This window comes from Gossypium hirsutum, chromosome D09 (genome assembly GCF_007990345.1).
Source record: "Gossypium hirsutum isolate 1008001.06 chromosome D09, Gossypium_hirsutum_v2.1, whole genome shotgun sequence".
Lineage (NCBI taxonomy): Eukaryota > Viridiplantae > Streptophyta > Magnoliopsida > Malvales > Malvaceae > Gossypium > Gossypium hirsutum.
The window spans coordinates 3,680,567-3,702,078 of NC_053445.1; the positions used below are offsets into that span (position 1 = coordinate 3,680,567).

At 31.8% G+C, this 21,512-nt stretch overlaps 4 protein-coding genes across 7 annotated transcripts; all 4 read right to left on the bottom strand.

Annotated features, from left to right (window-relative positions):
* Positions 1–222: 222 nt before the first annotated feature.
* On the bottom strand, positions 223–774 carry LOC107892426 (E3 ubiquitin-protein ligase RNF181). Its single transcript, XM_016817510.1, has one exon. It carries the CDS (start codon positions 772–774, stop codon positions 223–225), a length of 552 nt encoding a protein of 183 aa, XP_016672999.1.
* An 803-nt stretch (positions 775–1,577) lies between these two features.
* LOC107890446 (granule-bound starch synthase 2, chloroplastic/amyloplastic) lies at positions 1,578–6,105 on the bottom strand. The gene is made up of 8 exons (XM_016814860.2): positions 5,451–6,105; positions 4,126–4,660; positions 3,937–4,001; positions 3,762–3,839; positions 3,546–3,656; positions 3,337–3,381; positions 3,048–3,221; positions 1,578–2,785 (listed from the first exon to the last, which is right to left on the bottom strand). The coding sequence occupies exons 1-8, from the start codon at positions 5,748–5,750 to the stop codon at positions 1,829–1,831; spliced, it is 2,265 nt and encodes a 754-aa protein (XP_016670349.1). The 5' UTR covers positions 5,751–6,105; the 3' UTR covers positions 1,578–1,828.
* A 4,092-nt stretch (positions 6,106–10,197) lies between these two features.
* On the bottom strand, positions 10,198–17,823 carry LOC107890444 (uncharacterized). 4 transcript variants are annotated; one of them, XR_005918390.1, is made up of 4 exons: positions 17,336–17,823; positions 17,119–17,229; positions 10,517–11,206; positions 10,198–10,379 (listed from the first exon to the last, which is right to left on the bottom strand). XR_005918390.1 is itself a non-coding variant. In XM_016814859.2 (3 exons), the coding sequence occupies exons 1-3, from the start codon at positions 17,535–17,537 to the stop codon at positions 10,762–10,764; spliced, it is 720 nt and encodes a 239-aa protein (XP_016670348.1). In that variant the 5' UTR covers positions 17,538–17,819; the 3' UTR covers positions 10,198–10,761. The 4 variants fall into 4 exon arrangements, 2 of the variants coding, with proteins under 2 accessions (XP_016670348.1, XP_040957525.1); XR_001681960.2 differs by having other exon boundaries at positions 17,374–17,819; XM_016814859.2 differs by having other exon boundaries at positions 10,198–11,206; positions 17,374–17,819.
* Positions 17,824–19,839: 2,016 nt separating this feature from the next.
* LOC107892425 (exopolygalacturonase clone GBGA483) lies at positions 19,840–21,239 on the bottom strand. Its single transcript, XM_016817509.1, has 4 exons — positions 21,114–21,239; positions 20,741–21,046; positions 20,153–20,668; positions 19,840–20,067 (listed from the first exon to the last, which is right to left on the bottom strand). Exons 1-4 carry the CDS (start codon positions 21,237–21,239, stop codon positions 19,840–19,842), a joined length of 1,176 nt encoding a protein of 391 aa, XP_016672998.1.
* Between the last annotated feature and the right edge of the window lie 273 nt (positions 21,240–21,512).

Sequence of the window (21,512 nt, forward strand, 5' to 3'; positions counted from 1 at the left end):
GACTATCATGATTATCAATCTCACGTTAATATAAATTACTATCAAGTGAGATGATGAAATACAAATTAAGTAGCAACTAGATTAAAAAAAATTCAATTATCAAATATATGCTTTTAGATAAGTTACGAAAGTACAGTAAATAAATTCTTTTTTACTTTTAATATACAATTTAGTGGGTTAAAAAATATTTCTTTAGGTACAATGCAGAAAAAAAAGGATGCGTCAATTGCTATCCGTGTTTTGATTGGAAGGCGTATCATCCGTGTTGCAATTGGAAGACCTATCATCATCAACTTGACCCGAATCAGGTTGACGGAAAGCCCGACCCCAACCCATCATACCCATCATGCTAGCCAAGCTAGCAAAAGCAAAAACCGACTGTACAATTTCCAAACCATTGATCTCCCCACCCTCCATTCTTCGCCGGCCACCATTACCCTCACCACCTCCTATTTCAGCCGTCTCAGGCGGCATCAAGAATCGACAAACCGGGCATAACCCATGGATCAACAACCACTTCTCAATACAACCCGAATGGAACACATGCTTACATGGCATCTCCCTTGCTTCTTCTTCAACTTCGAACTCTTCCAAACAAACACAACAATCATTGCCACTCTCTTTCACTTTTATCCTCGGCATTGCTTCTATGGAATCTTTGGAAGCTGGCGCCGGCCCAAGTTTATTTTCGCTGACGACTCCTACGCCGCCGATCTGGAAAACTACGTAAACGACAGGACGAGGCTGTTGGGTCGGCGTAGGAGCTTCCGCCATACTAGGAAAATCAGAGAAGCTTAAAGAATCTCTAAGAAGAAGAAAGAGAAAACTTTGAATTGAAAAAAAAATGTGAAGGAAGAGAAGATTTTTATAAAAGGAATCGAAATGCCTGGAAAGTTCGGGATTCCAGGATGTTTGATGATTTCGTATATGAAATTACGTAAAATAGATTCTAGAAGTTTCTATTTTATTCATGTATTTTCTCTTATTTTTGACTCATTTATGGCCTTAGTTTTTTTTTAAAATAATTAGTAATCAAATTGTAACTTTTTTTTTAGTTAAAGGACTTAAAATTTAGTGTTTAATGGTGTAATTTACCCAAAAATATATATTTGACCAATTTTATTAGTCTTTATATTTTGTAAAAATTGTGGATTTAATCTTTATACTTTACTTCAATCAATTTTAGTTTTTATATATTTTAAATTTTAAAATTTTAATCTTAATCCAAATAAGAGTAATTAATCCATTTGGTTAATATTATCAAACATTATTTTTAAATAAAAATAAAGAATTAAAAATATATTTCATATTAAATATAATCATTTGTACATCACACGAGAATCAAACTAGTTGTCCTCTATATCCATGTTAAATTATCCATTCATTATACTTTAAAAAATATTTAGTTATAATTTTATACTAGTCACTACTACTACTATCGACAATAGATACTCCGATTAGGATAAAAAAAAAAGAAGCTTCAAAATGTTAGAATTGCTTATTATTTCCATTCATAGTTCTACGGTTTGATCTTATTGTTGTTGTAATATTCTAATTATCAAAAAAATAAGTGTAAATTCACATAATATTATTTTACATTAATTATATAAAATAAAAATACATTATTTAATAAATTTTGAAAAAATAAAGACAGTAAACATGGCATTATGGACTAACTATGAACCCTGGCAATGTTAGATACAATACATGCACAACAAAAAAGAGAGCAAATAACTAGGAATACAACATTAATACAACATTTTAAAACAAGACCCAAAATTTGCGGTAAAAAGGTGATAAGAGGGTTCAATCAGACCAAACAGAGCTCTCACCACTGATATTTGGCTGCAACAAGCACTTCCTCATACTTCTCAGCTGCATTGTCCCAGCTCAAATCTTGCTTCATTCCCCGTATTTGCAACCCTTCCCAACTTGTTTTATACTGCCGATATGTCAACAAACAGTTACCTAATGCATGTATCAACTTGCTTGCATCCGCACTGTCAAATGTCCACCCGACCCCAGACTCTTCAAACGGATTGAACTGCTGCACTGTGTCTCTCAGTCCACCGACTGCATGGACAACCGGTATTGTTCCATAGTTCATAGCATATAGTTGGTTTAGACCGCAGGGTTCAAATCTTGATGGCATGAGTAAAATATCAGCCCCGGCTGTTATACGGTGAGCTGTCTTTACGGAAAACCCTACCCATCCTCTTACTTTGTCACGATGTTCGTTTTCAAACTGTCTAAGCATCTGTTCTAGGTCAGGTCTGCCGGTGCCTAACATGACTAATTGCACATCTTGGCCTATCATCCAGGGAATTGCCTCGGCAATTAGATCAACACCTTTTTGTTGATCTAGTCTCCCGATAAAGCCGAGCAGTGGGACATCTTCGCGAACTGGCAACCCGAGCTCCTTTTGTAGCGCGGCCTTGCATTTAGGTTTACCGGTTTGCAGTGTTTCCAAGGAGTAGTTAGTATAACCATCGGATTTGAGGTGAATATCGTATTGTGGATTCCATTCCTTTGTATCGATTCCATTGACTATTCCCCTCAACTTCCAATCATTTTCGTTTATGATCCTGTGCAAACCCCAACCACCTTCTGCAGTTTTAAGCTCCCAAGAATATCCATGGCTAACAGTGACTACTCGGTCAGCCGTCTTTAGTCCGGCCGCAAAGATATTGAAGTGATCACCTCCAATCGGATCATATAACTTGAAAAGGTCCATGTAGTGTTCTGGTAGATCGACATAGCTGAAATCCTCCACAGGCCCCCGACCCTGGATTCAAATATTCAAACATACTTCTGTTGGATGTATACGCAAATACAACACTCAAGCCCGAGCCCAAGGAACATAGCTCGAATCTTTCCACTTTTTGGTTATTAATCATGCATTCCGATGCAAAAATGTTTAGAGATAAAAAAGTGAATACACTTGGGAATCAGTTTCATTTTCATGAAATGCAAAGCAAAAATACCAATGATCCGAATCTGTTTTTACTATAAAAGATTGCAACGAGAGAATCATCAAAAGGACAAACCTGGTGAGCAATATTATGGATAACAAGAACGGATCTCGTGAAGGACATCAAACCATTGTCCCGATAATATGCTTTCAAGTACACTGGCAACAAGGCCGTATGCCAATCATTAGCAATGAAAACCAGATTACCATCTCCATAACAGACACCTCCACAAGGAACATGCCAAGGAACCTGAAAAAAATAAACCGACTTCTTCACTTTACGACACTACTAAGATATAATCAATATTCGACTCTACTAAAATAAGTCAATTTCTACATATTCTTAGGCAATCTAGTAATCGTACCTCAACTGCTGCTTTGCAAAACAATACCATGCGCTTCAAAATATCCTGCACCACAAGACTAAAGTTAATTAAAATCAAAATATTTGAACATAGCCATGTTGGAAACATGCTGGTATCCAACCTCACACTTGAATTCGTGTAACATAGACTACAACCAGCCAATCACACTAATATAAGATGTTAACAAAGCACGATAAAAGACATTCTACCAGTCGGTTTCCTCCGTATATGTTATTCTGCATACTCTGAAACATGGGACTATCCATGAAAACAAAATCAACACCATCTACATAGGCTTGGAAGTAGGATACTTCCAGCTCCTGCAAATAACATAACATGAGAAGATTATGCTGTAGGATTACCCGATTTTGTTTAGCAACCAAAAGCTAAGTAATTTGCAACAATATGCAATAGCACTGTCTTACCTGACCATTTACCTTGTACCTCTTTCGAACTCCGGTATCTTGAGAATCAGCATAATTAGCATATCGAGGTGCCACAACCTAAGCAAAAAAAAAAAAAAATGGTACGAAGCCATATTAAGTAAGTGCCATAGCCATCCCTAGGTTGATCATTGGGAACAAAGATACAAAATATTACCATAACCCTGTGTCCACGTCGAGCCAAAGCCTTTGGCAAAGAACCAGCAACATCTCCTAGCCCACCTATAATAACAACACAGTAGCTTCCAATTACATTATGAAGGATGGACAAGTTATACGATGCCTGCCTATCAAGAACAGAAAAGAGAGACTGCCACCTCGGATTATCTATCAAATGGTATATTACCTGTTTTAGACCATGGGGCACATTCTGCTGCTACTAATATAATATTCATGACATTTACACCAGCTAGCGGCGGGGGTTTTTCATCTTCAACTGCAGCATCATCTACCTCAGCAGCCTCTTTCGAGTCTGCTTCAGTTGAACTTTCTTCCTCTTCGTCTGTAACTTGGGCTTTGGAACTCGAGAGATAAGAAGGAAGCACATCAGACTTAAATGCTTTAGAATCAATGGTTTTGGATTGTTTGATAGAACCATTATTAGAGGAAGCCTTTTCAGGAGCAAAATATAGTTCCGGTTTCTCTTGGACTTCAACTGAAGGTAGAATCTTTGATTCATTCTTCGTAGTTGAATTAACATGACTGCTTGAAGGAATGCTACCATTATTCACTACATCCACTCTGTTATAGCTTCTAGAAGTAAGATCTGGATTGGGAAGAGAGCTATCCCCTGTACTAAAATCTTCATCTTCATCTTCATCTTCATCTTGGTCGGTAACACTACCTTTTATGGACGAAACCAGTTTCCTTCTTTCAGCAATCTGCCATGGATATAGAAAATCAATAACATCACTAAGGTTTCAATTTTCACTAACCAAATCAGCAAGCGCTTATAGCTCTTGAAAGGCAAGAGTTGACTCATAATATCTTAAACATCGAAAATTTTATCATTCATAAAGCTAGTTGATGTTTAATATGATTGCAAGTGCTAAAAGGTTTTCATCGCCAAAATTTCAACGACCATAGCAACATGAAGTTCAGAGTCCACAATGCCGAATGAGCCAAGAAATAGATTGATAGGCACCAAGAACCAAAAATACCAAATGCTTGTTAATGTACAAGTAATCTAACACTTCAATAGTAATCTAAGGAGTTCAATACCGGAAAAACAGATACCGGTTCCGCAATGACATTTCCGATTCTGAGTAAATATATATATTTCAGACACCACAGAGCAGTAAAAGAATACCCTTTATGAATGTAACTTTGTAATCTAAAAGCTTGTTGAGTAATATGAAATGGCAGATTCCAATGGAACCCTATCTCTTGAACTAATCTACAGAGACTTACTGGCTATTACAGATATTTTATTTTTTGATCCCTTAAAAAATTGCTAAGTCCACAAAGATTGATAGCTATAATTCCCTAACCCCAAGTTTCTTTATCTTTCTTTGCTGCAAAAGGTAATAGTTACAAAGTCCACATTCAATAAAGTAAACAAAGAATGAATCACTTTGAAATATATATATATATATATAACACAAAATTTTAATCCAAAAGAAACACGATTTACAAAAAAAAAAAAAAAGAAATTAAGAAAGAAAGGGGTACCTGTTGAAGTAGGTCTCTTTGCATGGCAAGAACTTTCTTGCTCTTTTCAATGGTAGCCTGAAGTGAATTTTCAGAGTCATCACCATCACCAAGACCAACAGCATCCCCAGTACTAGCTACTCTCAAAGGCTTAAATCTAGAAAGCTGTTTCCCTTTGTTATAAAACAAAGAAACCCCACCATTCACAACACCCAAAGTCTTCATCTTTCTTGACCTAAAAGTTGAAAAAACAAAAGCTTTACTTTCTCCATTTCTTTCAATTATAAATGGTGAAGAACAACTATTACCAATGGAAGCCATTTTTTCAAACTAACGAATCCTTAGCAATTACAACAAAATTTTGGAGAAATTGGGTGAATGGGAAAATTATATATAGTGGAAAGGTATGGTTTTTTTTTTTTTTGTACATCAAAAAATTGAGTGAAAAAAAAACCATGGAAATTAAACAGGAAAATCTGTGTTGTTCTTTAAGTGGGTCCCAAGAATTTGGAAATCATGGAGGATAAAATGTTTTTCTATTTATATTTTCTCTTTTTTTGAGGTTCAAATTAGCTGAGAAATTGGGAACAGATATTAGGAAGTTTGCTTTGCTACAGATCTGGTTTTGGGCCAGGATTGTGAGAAAACAGATGAGAGGTTGATGAAATTTTCTGTTATCGGTTTAATTTAATATTTTAAAGTAATTAATATAAAGTCTATGTCTGCAATTAGACCCTCTACTTTGTGTTGGTTGCCGATTTAGTATCTGTAATTTTTAAAATTTGAAATTTCACTCCTCAACTTAAATCTGCTTGGTTAAATTATATTATTAGTCTTGTCTTATGCGTAAAGTTAGAGATTTTGTCCATGCTCTCTAATTGGATTGTTTTTAGTTATTCTATTTTTTTTAATTTTGAAATTCTATGAACTAATTTTTGTAACTAGTTAATCATCATTTTCGTTAAAAAAATGATTTGGCTATTTTTAAAAGGTTAATAGTCAAATTTAACTACAAAAAATAATAGTCAAATTGATAAAAAAATGTAAATGTTAAGGGCTAAATTTACTATTATGTCATTAGAAATCCAATTTTACTATTAGTAAACTATACCATTAGTCACTAAACTATCGGTAAGCTTTTGTTTTAGTCACTTAACTAAAGAGTTACAATTTAGTTATTGAACTATTCAAAAGTTTTCATTTTAGCCACTGGGCTGTTAAAATCAATGCTATATGGGTTTCTTTGTTCGCACTAGCTGTACAAATCGAAAGCTCTTTTTCCCTTTCTCTTATACAGTTTAGCTTTTTTTTCATAAAACAACTTTCAAAGGTATGAATTTTCGAACCAAAATCCAAACAGTTTTTTTTCAATTTTCGACACTGACCGTCAGATTGACTTGAATCTAAGGTGTGTTCTTTTACTTATCAATAAATATTGATCTACTGTACTGATTGTCGAATTGTTGCTTGGAGTTCACTGGCAAAACTTAACAACCCACTGATTTAAATAAAAAATTTTAAATAGTTTAATTAGAGGTAAGCATTCGATGGAATCGAGTGAAAAAATTTTGAATTAATCGAGTTGACGAAATCTATTTTATCATCCTAACTCGATTTGAAATTTTTTTCGAATTGAGTCGAATTGAATGAAATTATTCTAGTTAAATTAAAATAAATAAAACATGTCAAAATAAAATCTTATTACAATATAGCTAATTCCATGTTAGACCACATAAATTAAAAACCATATATATTTGAAAACTTTTTTAAAGCAAATAATAAAAAAATAATTTAGTATTATAAACTTGAATGATTAATTAACTTATTTAGGTCATCAAAATTATTATTCTAGAAAATTTTTAATTTTTTTAACTTTCTTTATATATTTTTTAGAATGTCTTTTTAAATTTTTATATATATTTTTAAAAAATAAGTATTTGAAAATTTGAAAATTATTTTAAATTTTTTTATAACTTTTGTTAAGAGAGAGATCGATTTGCTCATTTTCAAACTTGACAAGGACCGAAAGGATATTTATACCTATCTGTTATTCGAATTATTCGAGTTATTTGAATTGTAAAATTCAACTCGAAACTCGAATTACTTATTCGAGTTGACTAGAATAATTTGAATAACTTGAATAATTCGATTCGATTAACTAAAAATTCAAAACTTTTTTGATTTTTTTTAAATCGAATCGAGTTTTGCTCACCTCCAAGTTCAACGACTTAAATGAAAATTTTCGTTCAATGACTAAATTATAATTTTTTAATTAAATGACCAAAATAAAAACTTACCCATTATTTATTAACTAATTGTGTGATTTATTATTTTTGAGTTTTGAATTTTTTATTTATAAAAACATATCAAAAAAAAAACTCGTCAAATTTTATTCAATCAATTCATTAAGAACCTTTTGTGGGTTGTGATGGGAGTTGGAGTTCAATTCATTTTCCTAGGAAAAAGATCTCTGTTTAGGACAAAAGTAATGGGTCTCTTTTCACCACAATTTAAAAACGTGGGTTTAAGACCAGGAACAAGTTCTAATCACTCTTTCCCCACCAATCATTTTTTTTACCTTAATTTCTTAAACCATTTAAAATCTTCTATTAAATTCCAAATAATTTTCTTAAACCATTTTTTAAAAGTTTGATTAGTGAACTCCAAATGATAAATTAATAATTATAGCGATAGATTAATATTTATCAACAAGTAAAATAAAAATTACCCTAAAAAATTATATATATGCATGCAGCTAAGACACGTGGACAATAATCTCAAAAAGAAACCAACATTATTAGAGTGACTTGAATTTAAATAATTTAAATAAAACATACCAACACAATTAAAAAATCCAAATATTTTAAAATTTTAAACATATGTGCAAAATCTGAGCCTTCCATTAGATATGAGGAGAAGATTTGAGGTTAAAGGAGAACCGTAAAATCAGCTGGACCACAAGCAAGCAGTCCTCTTCTGCATCCAATCTTGTTTAGGTTTCTCTGTTTTAGAGATAATATTATCAATCATTGTATACAGACAAAAGAGATTCTTTGCAACACCCTTGTTAAACCACCATTTTCGTTCCCTAGTTATTCAATCATTATCACGTAATTATTCAAAGAAATTCTATCATTAATCACTAAATTATTAACGGGGAGATAATTTGATAACTTTTAAAATTGGCATTAATACAACTTTAAACCTTTAACATTTATACATTATATCAATTTACTTTTGATCATAAAAAATTAACCTTCACTATTTACACATTGTGTAATTTAATTTTCTTTTTCTTTTTGGTTTTACTTTTATTTGTGATATTAAGGGTTAATTTTAAAGAATGAGAAAAGATGGAAATTATTATATTAAATTTTTTTGTGTTTCTTTTTTTGGTATTTTTTTTTATCAAATTTAATTGTTAAATTTATTTTTTTAGCTTTTTAAGTGAAAGGTTCACAAAGAAAAGAAAATATTAAAAAAAAAACTAAAAATCAAGATTAAGACAATGTATAAATGTTTAGGGTTAAAATTATTAATATGCCAATTTTAAAAATTGTTCCGTCTAAAAATCAAATAATTGGATGATCATTTTATAAACTTTCATAGTTGTAACTACACCACCGCTCTTATGATGTTGACTTATTTAAAATTATGTGTATATTTATTTGTTTGAATTAAATAAATATGTTTGTGAACATCAAGAGTGAGTTTAGATGGACAGTACGTTTATTTACGGTTAGTGTAAAAACAACTGTAACGTTGATATTAGATACTATAGTTGTTAAAACTGAACGTCAATATGGCAATATAGAACAATCGCAAAACAATAATAATGAAAAATAAAACATACAGATTTTACGTAAAAACCCTTTCGGGTAAAAACCATGGACAAGGAAGAAAAAAATTCACTAATTTTGAAAATCGAACGATACAAGAGAAGTTTCGACTACATCTATTTAATCAATGTCAAATAGAAGAAGTTCTATACGGATTCTACTTCTGCAACATAGTTTGTAGCTCAGATCCCTTAGTTTTGCTACTGTATTATTTCTTTAATAAGGATTCGAGTCACACAACTCTAATAGTAACGATACTGCAGCATGAGACAAAAAGTAAGCTAAACGTATTGCACTGCACCGCACTGCGCCCAATCACCCATTCAAATCCACCTCAAATGAACATATTCACAAACATTAAATAAATATATTTATAAACATATAATCAAACATATTTTTGAATAATAAAAATTTTATTTGTGAATAATAAACTAACAAACTTAAATAAATAAACCACAAATAAATAAATTTATTAGTACTTTAGAAGTAAGTATTAACAATTACAATATAAATAAATAAAGTAAAATAATATTGATATTAATCATTGAATAATAAACAATATTTTAATTAGATTGAAATAAGTTTGTTCGTGAACAAACTTAAATAAATAAACCACAAATAAATAAATTTATTAGTACTTTAGAAGTAAGTATTAACAATTACAATATAAATAAATAAAGTAAAATAATATTGATATTAATCATTGAATAATAAACAATATTTTAATTAGATTGAAATAAGTTTGTTCGTGAACAAAAATGAATTAAACATGCTTTGTTCATGTTCAGTTGTTTGATAAACGAGTCTTAAAATTTTATTCATATTCATTTATTTAACTTAAAAACGATTATAAGCAGGATTATTTACGAAATATTCTATTAAAGTTTTTAGTGAATTGTAAATGCAATTAAGAAAACAAAGAAAATGTAAAAGAAATTTATCTGATTTTTATTGCTGTTATTCTGAATATATAGTCATAACAATACTCCCTCCACCAACAAGAACCTGTCTGCAAGATTCCAGTTAGGAAATTGTTGGATCAGTAACTGGAAGTCCCTCCCACTGAATAAGTCATTGCTCTGAATGACTAGCCTTTAATCAAGCACTGCAGCTGGTTGCAAAATCAATGTGAAAATAGAATCAACCAAATCTAATGGTGTGACTTGCAGAGCAATCAAACATGAAAAAGAGAAAGAATATGAGTAGAATCTGAAAGCTCCAACTTGTGTATAATAGGGGTCGGAGTACCTTCTGCTGAGCTTGTGATGGTGCTGTAGGTGAATCGAATTCTAACTAAAAGGCTGAAGTTTCATATAAACCCAATCTCCTTCCTCAAAATGAACCTCTTGTCTACGTCGATCAGCCAAAGATTTCCTCAAATTCTGTTTAAGCAAGGAGAGAACTTTATCGCGATCTAAAATGTAGTTTTCAACTAATGCATTAACACTCGAATCATGTAGGTGGAGGGTGACCATATAAAATCTCAAACGTAGTTATTTGAGCAGAGGTTTTGTAGGTCGTGTTATACCAACATTCGACCCATGGTAATATTTGTTTCCAAGTGGTGGGACAATCCGCAACATAACATTGTAAAGAGCGTTATTTTGGTCGCCAGCTTGCGGGTGGTAATCCATGCTGGTGATAAATGTTGTGCCTTGTAGACGATGAAGTTCTCGCCATAACTCAATTGTCCTAATTTCAACAGGTATGCCATGAAGTTGAACAAAATCTGTCACAAATATAACTACGGATGCACTAGAAAAGTTAGACAGTAAACCGAAGAAATGTCCATATTTGGAGAGCTGATAAAATATCACCATGATGATAGTTTTGCCTTTGAATGCTGGTAACCCAATAATCAAATCCATGGAAATTCCTTTAAAGACCATCCTTGAATGTAAAGTTAGGAAGGCCCTGCTGATCATGTAACAAATGTTGCTGCAAGGCAAGTAATTTGAGGTGATCTTTGTTAATGGTGTTTAAATCCACCACAATATCAAATTCAACACGAGATGAAGCAAGAAATTGAGATTTCTAGACTCTGGAAAGAGCATCTATTGCACTGTTCTACTTGCTCGAACAATAAACAATATCAAAATCATAGCCAATCAAATTTTCAAGCCACTTTTGTTGGTCTGAAGTTTAAATAAACTGTTCAGTAAGGTTTTAAAGTGGTTGTTGATCAATGACTATAGTGAATTTGCCTCCCAAAAAATATTGATGCCACTTCGCTACTGCTTGAGTGATGGCATACATCTCCTATAAGTAAGTAAATGCTAATTGCATTCGGCTACTAAGTTGCTGGCTAAAGAAGGCAATCGGGTGACAATCTTGTGATAAGACAACACCTCCATGATGCATCAGTCTCAATAGTGAAAGGTTTGTTGAAATTGTCTTTCTTAATAAAGTTTCTCATAGGCTTAGCAATTGCTGCATAATGGTGAATAAAGCGTCTATAATAACTCACCAACCTGAGGAACTCATGCATGTCCTTGACGGATTAAGGAGTAGGTTAATTCTGAATAGCTGACATGGTTTCATTAGAATCAAAATTGTTGGTGGAATCTTCATTGTTTCGGGTCACTTACAATAATTTCTTCTTTTTCGTTATAGTGTTAGCACACATAGCCTGGATTTACCCAAACCCATGACACTCATGGCATTAGAGTTCTTTCTTCTTCTCTCCGTTGGCCCTTTTTTTGATAATCACTCCTTTGAATTTATTCTTGGGAATGTTTTTGGTAACCTCAAATTTCTTCGATCTTTTGGACCGCTTCTTGAACACTTTGTTAAAGTTCTGAGTAAGCAAAACATTTGTTTTTGAAGATCTTCAATTATAATGGAGTTGGTCATTGCATATGTCACTTGCAAAACAATACTCCTTTCTCCATCGGCTTTGCTTCATTAACTTCATTTAAAGCCATCTCAAAGGTTTGCAAAGATCCTATTAGTTCATCAATCCTCATGCTATCTATATCTTCTTCCTTCTGAATGAAAGTACATTGATGGCAAACCTCTCCGAGAATGACCTCAACACTTTTTTAACCAATTTTGAGTTCAAATAGTCTTCTTTTAAAGCGAACTTCGACATATCATAAAGCTTTGCATAAAAATCACCAATAGTTTCTAAATATTACATTCTCAAGGTTTCAAAGTTAGTGGTTAATATTTACATTTTAAATCGTTTTACTATGTTGAGGCCTTCATGAATAGTTTCCAGGATGTCCCATGCTTCCTTAGTAGTTGTCCACTTCGAAGTCCTCTTAAATTCTTGTACATCGACACACAAAAGATAGTATAAAGAGTTTTAGAATTGACATTTGCAAAATGTGTTTGATCAAGTGCCCTAAGTGTACTATTTTCATCTATGTAGACTTATATTTTTCAAACAAATTGATTTAACAAAATATACATTGATTACATTGATAGTCTTTGTATATTGTTCTTAACAATTTTTTGCAGGTAAAGCAAATTGGAAGTAAATATTGGCTCACTAGTTATCTAATGTTTAACTAATAATAAGAAGTTACGTGGTTGGATTGTAATACGGAAAGACAACTTGTATTAGTAGATAAACCTAAACATGTCTTCAGACTAATAAAAAATGAACAAACTGATTGAAAGATTGATATGTCGTTTATTAAGTCCAATTGGGGAGATACTTTGTGTTGAGCATCGAAGTGAATGACTTTCAAAAAATAGAAACATAGATGTGACTAAATAGACTGACAGTACATTAGACAAGACCAAAATAGAGTAGATCCTAGATCCGTTTATGGGTTTATTCACTTGTGACATTCATAGTGTGGCATACCTTAACCCTGAATGGATGATGGACTATGTATGCATGACTTATATACTTTGATGCCCAATGCAAACTTAGGAGTTCTTCCTATTTCTATCTCAATCATAGGTGTTTACCATCCAGTGAGGACTAAGTTCCATGCTTTTCTCATCAGTGGACTTGATGAAGGCTTTCATTCTTGCCCTCTAATAAGAGTAGTTAGAACCCTCCAACATAGAGGGATGAGCAATTGAAGATTATTCCATATCTAGCAATTAACAAGACTGGGAAATATAAGTTAAGTGAGAGATTCTGATACCAAATGGAAGTGATGGTTGCAGTGGCCATTAAAGGAGACATTGCAATAAGAGCAGAGAAAACAATAACACAAGTTGTTTATGTAGTTTGGTTTCTTTATTCTACGGAGCCTAACTTAATGCGTAAATATATTATCTTTAATCTTAATACAACAAGTGATTAAAGTTTTATCACACTCTAGTATAACAACCTCACTTTTGTACCTAAAGATCTAGATCACTCACTTTTAAGTTCTCTAGGCAGTAAAGCATTAAAACTTATTTACTATCTCAAATGTACTCACAAAAATATGTTCCTCAATGAACAAATAAGTGCTCACAATACTCAGTAAAAAAACCTATACAAATTTATCAAATATATAAGAGTTTCAAAACTTGCTAACATACTAGATCAATTACAATCCAACCCCTTATAAATTTGAAACTAAAATAGTAAGATACAATATAATAATAAATACCTAACGTAAAAAGGATTATTGAAGATATATCTTCAATGTTATCTTGATCCATTCTCCATAATCCAAGGGATTTGAAATATCCAAAATAGCACCTTCAACCTTTTCAATACCCAACCAAGTTGTCCTAAGCAGGGATTTAAATAGTGGTCCGTTATCGAAATAGCGGCCGTTATATAGCAGTAGCGGCACTGTCCGAAACCGCAATCATGATAAACGCAATGCGACCGAAAACGGCCGCGACCGCAATTTAAATCCCTGGTCCTAAGCAAGTTCATCCAAAATAGAAATTGAGCATTCTCTTTGCTTGAAATACTGTTACATATTGACGTGTCTCAAAGTGAAATTTGACTATCTCTCTTGAATAGCATAGTTGTAAGGGTGAGTAAAACTTGATTCGGCTTGAAAAAAATTTAAAAAATTTCAAATTTCAAGTTTTAAGTTCGAGTTAAATTTTACAATTCGAATAACTCGAGTAACAGATTGGTGTAAATATTCTTTTGGTCCCTGCCAACTTTGAAAATGAGTAAGTTGATCTCTTCTCAACAAAAATAACAAAACAATTCAAAATAATTTTTAAAATTCAAAATATTTATAAAAGTTCCAAAATTTATATTTTTTTGAAAGATTATAAAAATTCTAAAAAATATATAAAGAATGTTGAAATTTTAAAAATGTTCAAAAGTAATAATTTTGGAAACCTAAATAAGTTAATGATTCAAGTTTATCATATTAAGTATCTTATTTTTTTATTTTGCTTTGAAAACTTTTTCAAATATTTGTTATACTGTAACAATATTTTAATTTGACATGTTTAATTTTTTAATTTAACTTGAACAATTTCACTCGATTCGATTCGACTTGAATTTCATGTCATTTCATTCGATTCGAAAAGATTTCAAACCAAATTAGAATGCTAAAATAGGACTCTTAAACTTGATTAACTCAAAAAATTGCACTCGATTCAATCCAAACCTCACCCCAACCTTCAATTTTGAAGTTTTACAGATTTTAATTTGCTTTGAAATATTGCAGAACATCTATCTATATATTTATTATAGAAGCATGCTGCATGATCAAACTGTCCGTTTGATTGTTTGTTGCCACATTCCACCTTGTTTTTACCATAATATGCAACTATCTATCCCTTTTTGCATGCCTTTGTGCATGCATCTTTACATATATGCCAATTGAGGAACCAAAGATTTAGTATCACTGTAATGTTGGCTTAATACCTTTCTTTTGGTTTAATACCTTTCTTGGATGAATCTCTTTCCAAGTTACCAAGTGGAACATTTGAGTCATACATTTTTGGACCATTTTCAGATTCTTTTGGACACGACCGGTATGCGAACGAATGCTCACTGATATGGGGTCAAGCCTTTTCAGTTTGAGGCCAAATGGTGTTTAGAAGATTCTTTTGAGAAGGAGGTAGAGAGGAATTGGGATGTCTTATTAGGAAGTGTCATGGTTAAGCTTGCGAAATTGGGGTCGTTTCAACATTGGAGTCATTTCAAAAATAAGGAGCAAAAGAAAACTCATTTGGATTTAGAAGAACGACTACATGATCTTTATAACAGGAATCCACCTGATAAGGTTTTAGTCGAAATCATGGATGTTCAACTAGGTCTTAATTTGGAGGCTGATAAAAAAGAGATTTTTTGGGAGCAACGATCTCGTGTCAACTGGTTGAAAAATGGGGATCAGAATACAAGTTATTTTCATAAAGTTGCTGTTCAGCGCCAAAATCGTAATCGGATAACCGGTTTGGAAGGAGAGGATGGACGTTGGTTTTCAACGATTGAGGAGATGCTACAACTCGCCTTGAAGTATTTTGGAAATTTATTTTTGGCCTCTGAGACAAGTGATGATGAACGGTCGTTTAGGTTAGTGGAGAAGCGAATCACAACGAGTATGAATGACGAGCTGCTTAAACCTTTCACTGAGGAGGATATTGGGCATGTTGTCAATTCGATGACACCTCTGAAGGCTCCTAGAATTGATAGCTTTCCAGCAACTTTCTATCAGAGGTATTGGCATATTGTTGGATTTGAAATTTCTAGTTACTGTTTATCTGTTTTGAAAGGTGAAATTGACATGGGAAAAATTAATAAAACCCATATTGTTTTGATCCCCAAAGTTGAGAAACCAAAAAATCTTTCACAATTCAGACTTATAAGCCTTTGTAACGTGGTTTATAAAATTATTGCGAAAGTCTTAGTGGAGCGTATGAGTGCAATATTGAGAGGTTGTATTAATGAAGCTCAATGGGCTTTTATCCTAGGAAGACATATTTCAGATAATGTGCTAATCGCTTATGAGGTTTTACATTACCTTAAAATGAAAAAGAAAAGTAGAAAAGGGAATTTTGCGTTTAAACTCGATATGAGTAAAGCTATGATTGTATTGAGTGGGATTTTTTGGCTGGAATGATGATTTAATTGGAATTTCACACTGGTTGGATCGTTCTCATTATGAGATGTGTTTGTTCTGTCTCCTATATTGTGGGCTTCAATGGGAATTCTGGTGAGTGATTCACCCAGCCATTATCTATTTTTAATATGTGCTGAGGGTTTCTCTACACTACTTAATGAAGCCAAATAGAAGGCTTTGATGAAGGATGCTCCTATTAGAAGGGAAAGACTCACGATTAACCGTTTTTTCTTTGCGGATGACTGTATCCTATTTGGGGATGCCTCAAGTAAAGAGGTTAATATTGTTTGAAACATTATTCGGGAGTATGAGTTGGTTTCAAGACAACGGGTGAATTTCAATAAATCTCTTATTTATTTTGGTGCTCGTGTGAATTCTAATGTAAGGGAGAGCATAACCAACATTTTGGGTGTTCGTGTAGCTTCAAATCTTGAAAAATACTTGGGATTATCAATGATGGTTGGAAAGAAAAAAATGTGAGTTTTTGCTAATTTTGTTGACTGTTTCAGAAAAAGAATTGATGGGTGAAGTCTGCGCTACCTTTCGATGAGGCTAAGGAGGTATTCATTAAGTTAGTTCTTCAAGCTATCAGAGTGTATGTTATGCAATGTTTTGCTTTGTCAAAAATTTTATGTCGCAAGTTAGAGGGCATTTTGAATAAATTCTGATGGTCTAATAATAAATCAGCTAAAGGTATCCATTGGAGTAATTGGAATGCGCTGCGCAAGCCTAAGTGTGTTGGTGGGCTGGGATTTCGGGATCTGTTTTTGTTTAATAAAGCCTTATTAGCAAAACAAGTTTTGGCGTCTTTTTTCCCAGCCTAATTGCCTTTTATCAAAGGTTTTGAAGGCATGTACTTACCCTTTTGAAGGCGCTGTCGATGCTTTTGTTGCTGAAGCTAGGGCGTGTGAAAGGGCTCTGTTGCTTGTGTTTGAGATGGGTTTTAGGTGCCTTCTTCTGGAAGAGGATTCTCTGTCGATAATCAAAGCTCAAGTCAAAAGGGGAGGACAAACCTATTCTCAGACCGATTACTCACAGCATCCGTATCCTTGAAAGACATTTTGAGGAAGTTTCTTACATTTTTGTTCCTAGAGCAGTTAATAGGGCGACACATACCCTGGCATTGGAAGGAAGGGGACGCCAAATCCCTTGTTTCTGGGTTGATAGAGCTCCAGATTCGGTGCGAAAGATGGTGGCTGAGGATTGGACGGTTTGGATTCAAAACCGTTGAGATATTTTGGAACGCTTTGAAAATGGAGAAGGTTCAGAGGAATCTCCATGGCTGGGTTTCAAGGCTTTTCTTTTTCTTCCGTTTTCGACTCAACTGCGGATATACACTGGAAGAAGATGAATATTTGGATGATATTCTATTTTGTGACGTTTTGTATTTGGTTTAGGGTGGTTTTGTTTTGCGTTTAATGGATTTGATGTTTTTTTTGTGTGCTATGCTTGCGGATTGGTTTATCTTCTGCTGGTCCATCTTTTCTTTTCTCTGTCAATTTGACTTTGTACAACCACCTTGAGCCACGCATTAGTAATGAATTTCAGCTATTTTGCTGCAAAAAAAAAAAAAATTATCACTTTAGTATATGTATAACTTTTTATCGGTTTAGCTTTTATACTTTATTTTTGTTATCAATTTGAATCCTACACTTTAATTTTATAATTCTTGTTACCCAAACTTAAATTCTCCTTAAAAAAATTTGAACCAACCAATGACACTATCACATGTAAAGAAAAAGTGAAAAATTCACTTAAAATTTTAAAAAATATATAACAAAACTAAAAAAAATCATTGAAGTTCCAAAAGAATAATAATTTTTTAAAAGAATTTAAAACTCATAAAATTATTAAAAAATTAAAAATCGTAATATTCTTTTTGAAAATTGTAAAAAATTTAAAATTATAAGTATACAAAACTTCAAAAAAAATTAAAAATTTTAAAAATTTTAAAAAATTGTTTGGAATTTTAGGTTTTTTTTATTTAGAAAATTTTAGAATTTTATGAGAACTTTTAATAATTTTATGGTATTTTTACTTAAAAAAACACAAAATTCCTTTAAAATATCAAAAAATTCATAAAAATGCAAAAAAAATCCCTAATATTTAAAAAAACCCATAATATTATTAAAAATATTCATAAATTCTAAATTTTTTTAAAAAACCTAAATTTCCAAACAAATGCATTTTTTAATATGATTTTCTTTTATTTTTTTAAGTTTCTCATACGTATAATTTTAAAAAATATTTACAATTTTCAAAAATAGATTATGATGTTTTAAGTTTTTTTTTTATAATTTTCTAAGTTTTAATACTTCTAGGATTTTTTAAGGAATTTTAATGATTTTTTAATTTTTCTTTTTCTTTTTAAATTTTTTTGGGGCTATACATAATGAAAATATAGGGGCCAAACTAATAAAAAAATAGTACAAATATCAAAATAATAATTTAATTATAGTACAAGGATGAAAAGAGATATTAACTCTTAATTTTTTTAAAAAAAAAGTTCATATACTTAACCATCATAATCCTATACTAATATCCATATATGTGCCAGAAATTCCTCCCATTAATGTTTACAAATTTGGCAATAAGTTTAAGACGGGAAATGAGGTTTTCATTTGGGTGAGACTTACCGCACAGTCCGCATTTTTATTCACAAATGTGGGCAGTAGATTATTATAAATATAATAATTATAATTATTTTAAGAAAAGCGAAAACACTTTTTAAACTTCATAAACAGGGTTAGGAGTTGACAAATAATAAATAAAAAAATTAAATAAAAAAAGAATGTATAATAAATTTTAAGAACCCAATATTAATCTATTATTTTAAATATAAAATATTTAATAAATTAATTTAATTTTTATAAAATTTTAAAACCACCCTAAACCTTTAGCTATAATTTCTAAAATTAATTAAAAAACAAAAGAAATTATATATTATGATTTTTAATAATGGTTTACCATATTAACTTGATTGTTTACTGATTTAGTCATAATAAATATATTGTTCCCAAGATGGTGATTTCTAAATTGACAAACATATTTACTTCAAATTGATAATGAAAAAATTTCAAAATTTAATAATTTTACTTCTTTATCAATGAATAACAATCTCCAACACCATGTTAAATTTACATATATAATGAGTAATTTGATATAAATGAAACTTGAATTGTAGTTCATATGTATATATGAAACTCTAATTTCAATTTAAGTATACACAGTTAAAGGATAAATACATACATTTATTTTCACATCAAATTAATATAATTATTTATCTATGTAATATATCAATGGAAAATAATGCTAATTCGGTAATGCTATTAGTAATTTGTGAAAATTAAATCAAATCAGAATTTCATGTATAAAATCGAGTTCTTATACAAAATTGCTCATTGAATCAAAGTTCATGATAATTTTGATATTTATCTCTAATAAAAAATATCAAATCAAATACATATTTTTTATTACGAAAAAAAAGGCTACATGCTACATTTACTAAAATTTTCCAGCTAAACCTACGACCGAAATTATAATAAACCACATAACTTCGAACAAATACTTTAAAGAATCCAACTAGAAACAAGGTGGAGGATTTTGTCGGCCAAAGGAACGACCTTTAACGTATGAACACGAAGATTGTAAAGGACCTTCACCTCCAACAATAGCCAAATTAACATCAGTCATCACTATGTTCTTGCATGGAAATTTTTTACTACATTCAAACGAAACTGCAACTTGAGAACTCGACGTTCCCCATATGTTCCTATATGTAACATCTTGGATTTGGACATAAGAAGCTGTCTGAAAAAAAGAACGAGAGAGACAACGTTAGGTTATGTCTGATCAATAATGAAAATTAGCCCAAATTATGGTTAATTAAAATTACCTCTTGATTGCATGGAGAGTGAGGGCAATATGTCTGGTCAACAATGATTGGGTTTCTAACATTCTCCATAAAAATGTCTTGAAATAAAAACTTTGAAGCAGTGATTGCATAAGGAGATTCCCATGATTTGATTCTAACACCATTGTCTGTTCCATTGAGGGTACATTTTCTTACAGTCACACCATTAACATTCTCTTCATTTTTGTACTTACCAAGGCTTCCAATGCTGATACCATGTCCAGGACCACAATACACATAGGACACATCAATGTTGGAGCTTCCAGAGATGATGGCGATACAATCATCACCTGTTCTTATTCTAGAGTTGGTAATTCGAATGTCAGCCGACCGGCTGATCTTGATTCCATCGGTGTTGGGACTGTCGGCAGGAGCTAACAAATCGACTTTCGACACGTTTACATTGTTGCAACCGTAGATTGCAAGATGAACATTTTTACTATTGACTGATCTTATGGATTCAATCCTTGAATTTGTCACAAAGTCGAATTTAATTGACTGAAATTAAAAGATATTATTTAATTTATACCCAAACAAAAAAATGGATAAAATTGAAAGAAGTATACTCACAATTGGAAGAGGGTCACAATTGTTGGTCTTTTGACATTTGTTGTAAGGCCAAGCAGAAGGTCCCTGACCATCCAATGTTCCACCACCTTTAACTATTAAGTTATTTACATGTTGAAACCCTATCCAATTCTCAACATTGGAATAAGGTCCAATTGGAGCCTTTAAATCTCCACTGATTAAAAACATTATTGGTCCTCTACAAGGACCTGCAAATTCAACTGATCCCACCATGTACACTCCTTTAGGTATATAAACTATAGAACCTCCATTCTGATAGCAAGCGTCATTCCATGCTCGAAGAAAAGCCTAAAAATGTTCACGAATATATTATTATATAATTTAATTGAAAAATAGAAATAAAAAATATTGGTACCTTTTTATCGTCTGTTCGGCCATCAACAATGGCACCGTAATTTCTAACATTCAAAGTTCTTACACCTTGAGCTATAGTGAAGGAGACAAAGAAGAAAATTGAAAAGAAAACAATTTGGAGAGCCATCATTGTGAATATTGCTATTTGTGTTTAATGTGTTCCATTTATATGTCGTTATTTATAATTTTAGTGAAGTCTTTCCAGTTTTAATTAATGGTAATTAATCTTAATTAACGTGATTGAAGTTCCTTAATCAACTGTTAATCAATTTTTTGGGAAGGATTTTTATCCTAATTTAAAAGTAAATAAATCATTGGTCCAAAAAAGGTAAATAAATCATGAACCAGCCATCAAGTTAAAAAACGACAATTTATATCATTAATTAAATATTTTTATATA